The 12,102-nt window shown below is 42.5% G+C and overlaps 1 protein-coding gene across 4 annotated transcripts in view; it reads left to right on the plus strand.

Moving 5' to 3' along the window:
* BEND7 (BEN domain containing 7) overlaps positions 1–10,926 on the plus strand; it is a 47,302-nt gene extending 36,376 nt beyond the window's left edge. For 3 of the 4 annotated variants that reach the window (XM_071734096.1, XM_071734093.1, XM_071734097.1), the window contains 2 exons: positions 4,096–4,146; positions 8,920–10,926. In XM_071734096.1, coding sequence (XP_071590197.1) covers positions 4,096–4,146; positions 8,920–8,981 — 113 coding nt within the window. In that variant the 3' untranslated portion in view covers positions 8,982–10,926. The remainder of the gene's footprint in view (positions 1–4,095; positions 4,147–8,919) is intronic. The other variant, XM_071734095.1, reaches the window with a different exon arrangement.
* Positions 10,927–12,102: the final 1,176 nt, after the last annotated feature.

Raw genomic sequence — 12,102 nt, forward strand, 5'->3', positions numbered from 1 at the left:
GCAGCCTGTGCCAGTGCTCTGAAATGAAGGAAGAAAAAAATGCTTACCTTTTTCCTGGAAATAATAAGCCTTTTCTCCCACATCCATCCTCAAGCTGCCTCTTCCATTGTTTTATATGAGAGGTTTTTTTGTTTTCTGTTTCTCTTCATCCTTCTGTTTTCCCTTGTTTCTGCTTTTGGTACAATATCTATGTGTTGCAAGAGATCAGACTGATTTTTTACTTACCAAGACACAGAGGGCCAAGAAAAATGTAGTATATGTGTCCAACATATGGTATGGTGCTTTCACAGCCAATATCTTAGATAAATAATATTAAATAATATTAAAATTAGTAACTTCTGCATTCATCTTCCCAGTCCTAAACATCCAGATACTTCTGCCAAGGAGCAAAATAGCAGGTGAATGCTTAACAAACACATAAACGAGAAGCTAAACAATATTGGGGGAGTCAGACCTCTAAGAAAACAACTACAAGGATTGTTTTGCAAGAGTTGCTGAGCTCTATCTAGGCAAAGGACATAAAGGAGGTTCTGAATTCCCACAGTAGGATGTATTCCTGCTTGCCTTGTCTTGCAGGCTGGCTAAAGACAAATAAAGTTTGGCTGGCAGGCTCTGGGTGTGGTTTTCAAAGGCAAACCCTCATTCCTCCTTGGAACCTTCTGTTCTGCATGTCAGAGGCTGGTGGTTTACATCCGTGTTAGGAGGTCGAGGTGGTTGTTGTGCCTTTCATAGAATCATAGAATCATAGAATTGGCTGGGTTGGAAGGGACCTCAGAGATCATCAAGTCCAACCCTTGATCCACTCCCGCTGCAGTTCCCAGCCCATGGCACTGAGTGCCACATCCAGTCTCTTTTTAAATATCTCCAGGGATGGAGAATCCATTACTGCCTGGGGCAGCCCATTCCAATGTCTGATCACCCTCTCAGTAAAGAAATTTTTTCTAATGTCCAACCTAAACCTCCCCAGGCACAACTTGAGACCTCTTGTGCCCTCTTGTCTTGCTGAGAGTTGCCTGGGAAAAGAGCCCAACCCCCCCCTGGCTCCAACCTCCTTTCAGGGAGTTGTAGAGAGTGATGAGGTCTCCCCTGAGCCTCCTCTTTAGGCTGAACACCCCCAGCTCCCTCAGCCTCTCCTCGTAGGATCTGTGCTGGAGTCCCTTCACCAGCCCAGTTGCCTCCTCTGGACCTGCTCCAGGACCTCGATATCCTTCCTGAACTGAGGGGCCCAGAACTGGACACAGGACTCGAGGTGTGGCCTCACCAGTGCTGAGTACAGGGGCACTTTGTGTCATCCTTCACCTGGAGATGCAGTTACACATCCAATTTCATAAAACCAACTCAGGCAGCTATTGAAAAGAGACTCTGTGGGCATCTGGCATGCTCCCACTCACTTTCTGGTGCTGGCATAAGCATTCATGTGGTAATGTCAGTCTTTAACTAGATTTGATCTTGGTGACCATCTAAATGTTTATGCTGCCATGAGGAACAGGACTGGAAAAAGTGGTGGAGAGCTTGAACTCATCTATCAGTCTTGTGCCAGATTAAAGTGGCCAGGTAGTTCTGTTATAAACAAGGCTGATTCTGTAAATTTGGAGACTCAAGTCATTCCCTTGTGAAAGCTTCCATTTGTTTATTTCTGTATTAATTCCTTCCTCTGAGATCAGCTTTAGCCAGGTGTTAGAAGAGCAGTTAGAAAGGTAACTGCATCTCTGGAGCTACTTCAGCAGTTGCTGAGATTTCCAGAAAACCATCACTTGAGCAGACAGCCTGACACCCTGGGTACAACAGAGGGAAAACTTTCCATCCCATTGCCAACACTCACCTCTGACTTCCCTTGTTTTCCCTGGGGTCTCTTCAACCCCAGGGTTTGGCTACTGCTTTGTCAGCCATGATGCAGAATCACTTGGTGCAGGTAGTTCTTCATAACAAAGCTAAAAGTTGGCCTCACACTGTCACTCCTGATGTTTTTAGCCATGTATGTCTGTGCTGTTGGCTGTTCAACCCTGCTGTCTTCTCCCCTGAACATCCACTTCTTCTGTCACTGGGAGTCCAGTCCACAAAATCAGAATCACACAATCCTTCTGGTTGGAAAAGACCTGTAAGATCATCAGGTCTGACCATAACCTGGCTGTACCAACCATTAACCTAACTCTACCAATTCCAGTGCTTAAACCATGTTCCCAAGCACCATATCTGCATGTCTTTTAAACACCCTCAGGGATGAAGATTCAGCCACCTCCTTGGGCAGCCTATTCCAGTGTTTGATAACCTTTGTGAAAAAGTGAAATGTGAAAAAGTTTCTTCCAACATCTAATCTAAACCTCCCCTGGTGCTACCTCAGGCCATTTCCTCCTGTCCTGTTGCTTGTTATCAAGGAGAAGAGACCAACCCCCACCTCACCTCCTTTCAGGTAGTTGTAGAGGCTGGTAAGGTCTCCCCTCAGCCTCCTTGTCCCTGGACAAAACAACACCAGTTCCTTCAGCTGCTCCTCATGATACTTTTGCTCTAGACCCTTACCAAGATTCAAACCAGCCTAGATAACCTCTTCCACTTTAATGAGCCACCCATTCCTTCCAAAATTCAAGACTTTCACAGTAAGCTGTACCAAGTATGTAATTTATTTCTGCTCAGCATGCCAGCTTTTCACAGGAAGCAGAAAAATTTATTGCTTCAAGGCACAGAGTCACCTGCAGGTCTGTGCTGTGTACTTGTCAGGGCTCTCTATTTAAATCTTCTGTGGGAGGGAAGCTTCTTAGTAATAGGTTTTTTAGTTTGTTTCTGTTTTCTTTGGTTCCATTAATTTTGCAGAACTGAGTAGAGAGCACGTAGTTAAAAAATAATCTGACATCCATGCCCGTGGGAGAGAGAGCAGTGTCTTGGTCCAGGGATGGATAACCAGGGGTTGATGGATCTACACAATGTAAATCAGAAGCTGGATTAGTTCTTCTTACAGTGTCATCATAAAGGAAACAACTCAATATCCTCATGTGTAGAGCCATGATAAAGGTGACCAGGACAGTTAGCTTGGTCTCAAGTGGGAGCTGAGCTAAATTCCTCAGTGCATTTGGGTCAGATTTGGTCCCTATGGATCTTGTGCAATGGATGCATGTGAGTAGCTGTGTATCCACCACACTGATTGTGTACAATGTAATGGGCTGGTCCTTTATGACCACACCTGAGAGCAGTTTGCTGACGTGCTCTCAAAGATCTCATTGTGCTTTAAAGGTCTTAAATATCATGCTGAAGTGTTGAAAGATGAAAAAGGATTTTGGGTAGAGCTTGTGTAGGTTGGGCACCAATTTCCTCTTACACACCTATAACCTGATGGGAGTTCCCATCCATACTTGCTGGTACTACAGTCTGAACAAGTTGCTGTGCATCTGCTGAGCCAAATTAACTCTCTTTATGCATACCCTTGGCCTGTGGCAAATACAAGATGAACAAATTAAGCTTTTAGCCTTCCTTCACCTTGGGCTAAATTAAGTCAAATGATCTTGCATAAGCTGTGGGCTGAAAGCACGTGTGTATATATACACTGTAATCACCTTTGTACCTGGGTGGTTGTGTGCCTTTTTAATCATGCCAAGTGCCCACCTGCATCTCTGAAGACATCTTACCCTACTAATTCCATCCCCAGCAAAATGAGCTTGTTGTCATGGGAAGTTTGGGTGCAGAAGTGGAGGTATTCACCCTTTCCCCATAGGTATCAGATGATGACAGCTGTTGGAGTGTGGAGCACCAAGCCTGAGAAGCTCTTCCTCCATGGACCACTGGGGACTTTTCTTACATTGATTTTATCACATGATTGCAACTCCTTTTGTAATGCAGATATCCCAAAACCTTAAAAAGAGCAAGTGTTAACTCCATCCCATTGCTGGCACAACTGCTTCTTAATACCCAACTCCTCTCTTCCAAGTCTGCATTTTTATTATATGACCTTTTCCTCCAAGCAATGAGTTTTTAACTCGGCAATAACAAATTGCAGCTGAGGAAAGCTGATAGAAAATGCAAAATCACTCTACAGTATGTAGCTTTTTAATCGCATTCCCCTATTCAGTAAAAGTAATGAGATTTCTTGTTTATATTTGTAATCAGCAGAGGCAACTGACTGTGATGAGAAGCCGGACATTTCTCTACTACAAACAGGTAAAATGCATTAAAATTTTTATCAGCTTCCAATGTGTGTGTTTATTTATTTATGGCACAGAAAGCAGTTTTCAATAATCCTGGTGTGCCATATACAGTCAGGTAATTGCAGACAGGACCCAGCTATCTTAAGTTTTGAATGGCCTGTATTAAAGAACAAATGCATCAGAATCTTACAATTTCCTTCTCTATTTCATATTCATAAAACCTCAAGGTTCACAGTAGCAGCTAAGCTAATAAGGCCACTGAGTTACTCTTCTTATGGCAGACAGAGACTTGCACTCAGCGCTGGTTTTTCTGGGAGGCTTTTGAATTCTTAACAGAGTTATTGGTGGAGACAGATGAAATAATTTGTATTGTAGCATCTGTTCAGTTGTCCAAGGTATTAGCAATAATATCTTGGGTTCACAGAAAGATCACAAGATATTTATATGCTAGTTAAGTGTTGATTTGCTTTTTCTTGAAGTGCAGCCACCCTGCCTGAAAAGCCTCACAGCTGCTAAACAGCAGCATCACTATGCAGTGGTGTGAGCTAGGAAATAAGGTTTTTGCAGACTGTTGCACGTGATGTTGAAATCAAGACAGGGTGAGACTGAAATTTGAAGCACCCTCCTTTTAAGAGTCAGTCCATCAATAGGTGCCCTGATGATAGAAACTGAGCTCTCATCCTCTGAAAATCCAGTGGGGCTGGAGTCTGGGGAGGTGATCCTTTCCCTGCATTACAGGGTAATTTCCTTGTCATTTCACCAAGATGCTGTCATTATCCTCGGAGCCAAAAAAAAAAAAAAAAAAAAAAAAAGCAGGGAAGGTCTTGAGCAGACAAATAAGGTCACAGATTATGGTGCATTTTGATGCTGTTCCTCAGGTGTAACAACAAAGGGTGGCTGGAGATGAGTGACATTAGTATTGCAGTGCAGTGCTCATGCTGGGTGGCGTGGCATGGTACCTGGAGGCTGTGGGGTGGACAGGAGCATATTGGTACCCTCACAGCATCTGCCCCTTGTGCAGTCTGATTTCTTTTGCATAAGGGCTGGAGAAGGAGCTTTCACACACCACTGCTGTGTGCAGGAGCAGCAGCTGCCAGCCATGGAGCACTGCTGGGTGAAATCCCACTGTCAGAGCACGTGCAGTTACTAAGGAATAGGACCAGGGAAGCAGTTGGAAGGACAAGCAGCTATAGTCTGGTTCTGGCACGGACCCAGTGGGGGCTGGGAGCATGCGCTGCCTCTGAGCTGCCGTGCTGCTTTCTTGGCCAGCCACTGAATAATATTTCAGGGTAAGGTTGTGATAATAGATGCAGGAAGCTCTGGTTTGAAAGGTCTTTTCCAAGTGACATCCTGTGCGTTTCCGTTATCAGGGAGGGAAGCAATTCCATTGCAAGAGGACCCTAGTAAAGGTTGCTCGTGTGGCGTGGTGTTATCTTTTCATTGCTCTGGTAATCATGTTAAGAAGCAGAATTATTGGATTGCTCTGCTTTTCTTTGAGCACAGTTTCTGTAGTTACTACTTGCATTGACTGTACATCACTGATGGAAATGAGTGTGCTGAGATGGTTGTGGTAGAGAAGACAACTCCCTCTCCACTCCACAGCAGATCCCCACTGCTCTCTCCTTGCCTTTGCACCTCTAAGTATTGATCCATGCAGTTTCTATGCTGGAATATTTGTGTACAATGTACACTTCTCCATGCTGCCCGTGGAAAGATGCCTAAATGAACCACGCTGCCGTTTGCATCAGTGGGGGAGGTGATGCTCACAGGCTGCAAGCCAAGCATTTGAATCACACCTATTATTATATGTGTGCAAGTGCCTCTTTATAGCATGTATCTATGTAATATCATGCTGTTCTTGGAAGCAAATTATTTAAAGTGATATACAGACAGTATAATGACAGTAATTATGATGGAGAGCCAAAATACAGATGCTTTCCATCAAGGAGTGTAGCAAAAAGGGTGGAATATAACTTCTACAAAGGGCTTTCCCTGTTTTACTATAACTGGTTTAAAAAGGGATGTTACTGACAGGTTCTTTGAAGAGAACCATCATGAGATTTATTCACCTGTCTTCTCTGTTTAGCTTGAAAAATCTCTGGGGAAGAGGCTCTCTGACTGGGTGTTTGTACAGTGCCTGGCACAATGGTCCTCACTTGCAGATGACAGATGATATCAGATAAATCACCACCTCAGGTTGTGCTGGGGGAGGTTTAGATTGGATGTTAGGAAAAATTTCTTGACTGAAAGGGCTGTCAAGCATTGGAACAGGCTGCCCAGGGACATGGTTAAGTCATCATTCCTGGAGGTATTTAAAATATGTAGATGTGGTGTTTAGGGACATGGTTTAGTGATGGACTTGGCAGGGTTGGGTTTACCATTGGCCTCCATGATCTTAAGGGTCTTTTCCAACATAAATTATTCTATAATTCTGTGATCAGTGTATAACCTGCTGTGTTGGTAGAATAAAACCAGCCTGGGCTGGATTGCTTGAGGGGGAATCTTGCAGGAGACTTGATGGGAAGAAAAGGTGGAATACAGAAGCTGTCTGTGACAGACATCAGATGGTTGCTCTCTTGGTCCTCAAGAATTGAGCAAACTTGAGAAGCAGAAGGACTCTGAGTGAATGATGTGAGTCAGTTATAAGTGTTGGTACCAAATAAAAGGGAAAACTCAGATGCCTTTAATCTGCCTTTCCTGTTCAGGCAGTCCTGCCTGTGACACAGGAGGCTTTATGAGCAAGACCTGTGGATATGTGGGTTAGTGATGGCTCAACATAGGCATTTTTGGATCACAGCCTCTGGCTGACACTTGGCTTGAGACACCTCAGGCAGAAGCCTGGTTGCTCTCAGCTCGTCATTCCTGGTTGGAAAAGTGTTGCTTCCAGAAAAGTCCTATCAGCTGAGGTCAGCTTTGGAGGGGTCTCTCTTTTGGTGCTGGCTGGGCTGGGCTCTGAGTGCAGTTAATTGTATAGGTACCTATAGCTGGGTTTGAACCTGCTCCCTCAGTACCCACAATTAGCAAAGTCCTGGACTTTCAGGAGAGCAGGGGGTATTTTGTTTTCAAAATCCTCTCTTAGAACTCAAAATCAGAGCTGGTACAACCTCATAAAACTAAGGAGGACATTTTTGCCCAATTATATTTTAGCACTTCTGAGTACTCCCATTTTAAAATCACCCTCAGCGCCAAAAGAGCCTTTGCTTTAAAAGCTGTTGATTGAAAGGTGTTTAAAGTAAATTGGAAGAACTGTGGATGTTCAACTGGCTGAGAATTTCAGTGCATTGGGAGATAAATCTCAAGAAAATACTAGGAAGATCTGTCTCTGACAAAGGTTATCAAAGCTCAAGTCTTCCACATTTTCAATTTTTGCACTGACCAAAAGCTGGAGACTGTGTCCAGACCTGAGCTGAGACAGATCAGGCAGCTCCAGGGGCAATTACTGTGGACTAAGTGGGAAGACTGATTAGTTTCTTGGTGATACAGAAATCTGGGAGGTGTGAGATCTTTATCAGGATGAAGATGTGGCAGCTTTTAGAGTCTTTCTATATAAGTTGGGATTGTGAAAAGGCTCTTATTTTGGTCTACAATTTACACGAAGCATCTGGATTTTGTGTTTAAAAGAAGAAACAAAAGGAAAGCATAACCCATAAGTTCTGCATGTGGAAACAAATGTAAGCCAGCTGCAACACCCTTTTCTTCAATCTTCCACTTGAAAATTTTATTAGAAAGATATATACAGCTCAGGACCATCAGAGAGCCCTCCTTATGGCCATGCTTTGGACTACAGCTGTGCTGAGAGTTTGTATAGTTCCTCCACGCTGGGGTTAATTTCAAGATGAGAAAAAATTTTGATATCCCTAAAAGAAGCTGAAACACTAACATCCCCATCCTTGGGTCCAGGGGTTATACATCTTTGTGAAAAGATGAGAGCAATCTCTTGGTAAAGAAACAGATGATAAGAAAACAGCAATGATCCTGTTCTATATAAGGTTGTCTCCTTTTCTCTTGAAATACAATATCAAGAAAATGAAACTTCAGGAAAAAGAAAACCTTTTTTGAAACCTTAAATATAAATCCTTTATTGTAATATAAATCTTTATCCCTTCAGTGCATGATTGTACGAGTCTTCCCTTTTCATTAGGTTGTATTTGCCTCTCAGGCTGATTGATGTCTGTCTCCTGTTTGCCCTGTGTTCTTAGCACTCTTGTTGTAATTCTTCTGTCTTTCTTTCATTGTTCTGTTTAGAAAAAGCACATTCTTAAAGTGCTTTTAAAAAGATGAGATATAATCATACCATGCACCTTCATATATATGTGTGTGCATGTATTCTCCCATATGTATTTAAACTGCTGTGGAGTGGTGGGGATTTTTTTTGCAAAGCACATCCCAAAGTACCTACTTTAGGTTTAAAATTCATGTGGTGCTTTTTTCCCTTCTTCAGAACCAAAGCTTCAAAGAGGTGAGCATTGTAGTTTACTTTGTGCCAAAGTTTAATGCAGCATTTTATATATGAAGTGGGGTGCACTATACATTTTGTGGAAAACTTTGCTGTCAAATTCTGTATTTGAAAAAATCTATTTAATTTGCTTTTCTTTAGCTGATTGAACTCTGCTCTAAGTGGCACTGAGCAGCCACTGCCTGTGTACACAACAGCAGTTCAGCCCCATCACAAATTAGAACTCAAATATGTAATATACATAATTTTAACTTTTCTTTTTTGCAAATTACTGATTTCTTAAATGTCTGTATTTTTAAACTGATTTCTTCTAACTTTTTCTTCCTTCAGGTAGCCTTTTTGACACCACAACAGATCATCTGTTGGATGCAAACCCAGATTTTTCAGCTTGAATTTCACATCCTGCATCAGTGTTCTTAGCAGATAGAAACATCCTCTCCTCTGAGTAAAGTTCCTACAAGATCAGCACGAGAACTTCAGCACACTGCAAGACGTGGACATCCTCTTTGCCCTTCAAGTTTGTGTTGTTTCATTCATTTTCCATGTAACCTCAAATAACAAGACCTCCAGATTGCTTCATTGTTCTTCATCTTAATTAAAGATGATTTCCCTCTATATCAAATGTGTTATTCAATTAGAGGGGTATCCACTCTGAAGACGTTCTCTTGGCTTTGGTTTTCCTCCATGATTGTATTTTTCCACATGATTGTATGCTTGTCAGCAGATCTTTCATCTTCAGCCATGCAGAGGTGAATGCACCCAGCTGGGTGACTCTTCCTGCCCCTGGGGACCAGGGTGACATCTCTCCCCATCAGGAACCTTGGTTGTTTGATAAGCATTTGACTCAGCAAAGCCCTTTGCTTCTGCAGACCCACTTCTCCTTTCCTGGCTGCTGGGGTACCAATGACCAGCTCTACTCAGCTGTCATTAAAAAATCCTCATGACTTTAGTAGGAAATAATGCAGGATTCCTCACAGAAATGCCCAGTTTCCTAATTACAGCAAGGAGAAAGTATTCCTCAAACAATTTCCCTTCCATGGTCCTAGCAGGATGGTTCTCAAGCATCTCTGCAGTGCAGATCACTGGAGGTGATCATTGTCCCCTTGCTTCTACACCCACCCCCCTGAGTTTGCCCTGACACCTCAATCTGGAAACATATTAGTTTGCTGGTTCCTGGAAGAGGGTCTGCACACTGTGATTTTTTCAACCACTGCCCTTGGCGACAACATTCACCTATTTAAAAAAAAAAAAAAAAAAAATAAGAGTCACCTTTTGACTGGAACTCTATTGATATCTCAGCAGCTGAAATGAGTGAAATCGATCAAGAAATTGCACTACCCACTTAGATGTTGAAAGGGTTGGGCCTTTCAGGTCAGGGCTAAGGTAAAGTTGTACGCAGCCCTCCATGCAAACCTTCACTCTGCACCTTTCATCAGCACTAAATTCACTTTAAAAATGTCAGGAAAAATTCTAGAAGGTCTTAACTGCAACATCTGTCGATCACCAGGCAGTTTGGGCATGTTTTCTGCAACTGGAAGGAGAGTTTGCTAGAGCCTTTACAATTGTGTTTCCTTTCCCTGTGTATAGTTTAGGCTCATCTTTTTTTTTTTTTTTTTCTTTTTTTGTTTTTAAACTATTTGGCCTTTGAGTGTCTCAACAGAAGTGCTATTACAGAGTCGGATGGTTCTCAAAATATTTAATATCTCTTTTTTTTTTTAACAATCCTAAAGCCTCTTTTCTCAGGCACTGCTGAGTGCCCACAAGTAACACTGAAGCCAGCAGGAGCAGTTTCTTCTTTGGGCACCTGAGAAACCAGGCTCCCAGCCCTTCCCCTCCCCCTTGCCATGGACTTCTAGGAATGACCATGTTCTCTCTGAAACTGTGGAATAGATCGAATGTGCACTGCAAACCTTAAAATTTGAGTCTTTCCTTCCTTTGTGGCTTAGAGTTGGCATCAGGCAGGGGACACTGGCCCATGGTGTCCATGCTGTAACCCTTCAGCAATGGAATCCACGTTTTGTAAATTTGGAAGATTGCATTTGTGTTTACTTACTGTGACTACTGTTCAGACTTTCTTCAGAAATCTTTTTATAGGTTTTATTAGAGAGAAGAAGAAAAAAAAAAATCATTCCATATTTAGGTAAAAATGTCTCAATCTTCTGTATATATGTTTTATTAATATGTAAATATTTAGATATTTTTAAATTACTATGTTCTTAATAAAGCGACAAGGGACTAGTTGTGAAATGGTGTATAACATTGTGTCGTGTTATCAATCTCTGGGAAACCCTCTTTGTCAGTTCAAAAAAGAAAACCTACAATAAATAACTAATTCCATGTGCGTTCATGTGTTCTGTGCTGCATTCCCATATTTCAGAGGAATTAGCTACCAATTAGTTGACTGCACAGGGAAATGTGTAGGAAAACCCTAAGAGTTTCCACCACAATGCTATTTTACCAGCTGGCTCAGATGGAAACCATGCTGCCTGTCAATCACAACAATGTCTATATCCAATCACATAATAACTTGAGTATTAAGTGCTGATATGCTTGAAGTCTAATTTTAATTGAATTAGGTGCCTTTATAATCCCCACTTAAAAGGTTAAGCTCTGCTTCTATGGAAACAACACATAGGAAGGGCAAACCAATGCTCATTATTTGGAGTAGCTGCAAAGATATATGCTTGGTAATTTATTATCACACCCTCATCAAATGTTGTTTAGCCTTAGAAAATATTTCCTGCAAAAACATGCTCCTGGTAATCTTCCATCAATTACAAGGAGCCAGTGAAGTTAAAGTGTCTCAACACACCTTTTCTGCTTTAGATAAGGAGCACTGGGGGTAAATTGCTGGTCAGAAGTTTAGCAAGAGCTTCCTTTACACTTTGGTGGCTGCAGAGATTGGCTGAATCCTGGTGCATGTTTTGCACCCCTGTGACATGGCATGGACACAGCCCCTCTCTCTGGGGACTATTGAAAGAGCAACTAACTCATAGGTTACAAAGTGCTGGGTTGGAAGGGACTTCTTAAAGCTCATCTTTACCAACCCCCCTGCCAGGACAGGGACATCTTGGTTTAGATCAGGTTGCTCAAAACCTTATCCATTGTGACCTTGAAAAACACTTCTAGGGATGAGGCATCCTCAACTTCCCTGGGCAACCTGTGCCAGAATCTCACTACCCTTGTTTGTTTGGGTTTTTCTCCTATGTGATTTTTTTTTTTTTCTAGTGAATTTACCCTCTTTCAGTTGGAAACTCTTCTCCTTGTCCTGTCCCAAGAGGCCCTGGTAAAAAGCCTGTCCCTATATTTCTTACAGGCCCCTTTAAGTACTGGAAGGCCAGAATAAGGTCTCAAAGCCTCCTCTTCTTCAGTCTGAACAACCCCAGCTCTCAGCCTGCCTCCATAGCAGAGGTGTCCAGCCCTCTGATTATCATTGTTGCCTCCCTCTGGACTTGCTCCAAGAGCTCCATGTCCTTACCCTGAGGACTCCAGAAGGTGACACAGCACTCCAGG

This window comes from Heliangelus exortis, chromosome 1 (genome assembly GCF_036169615.1).
Source record: "Heliangelus exortis chromosome 1, bHelExo1.hap1, whole genome shotgun sequence".
Classification (NCBI taxonomy): Eukaryota; Metazoa; Chordata; class Aves; order Apodiformes; family Trochilidae; genus Heliangelus; species Heliangelus exortis.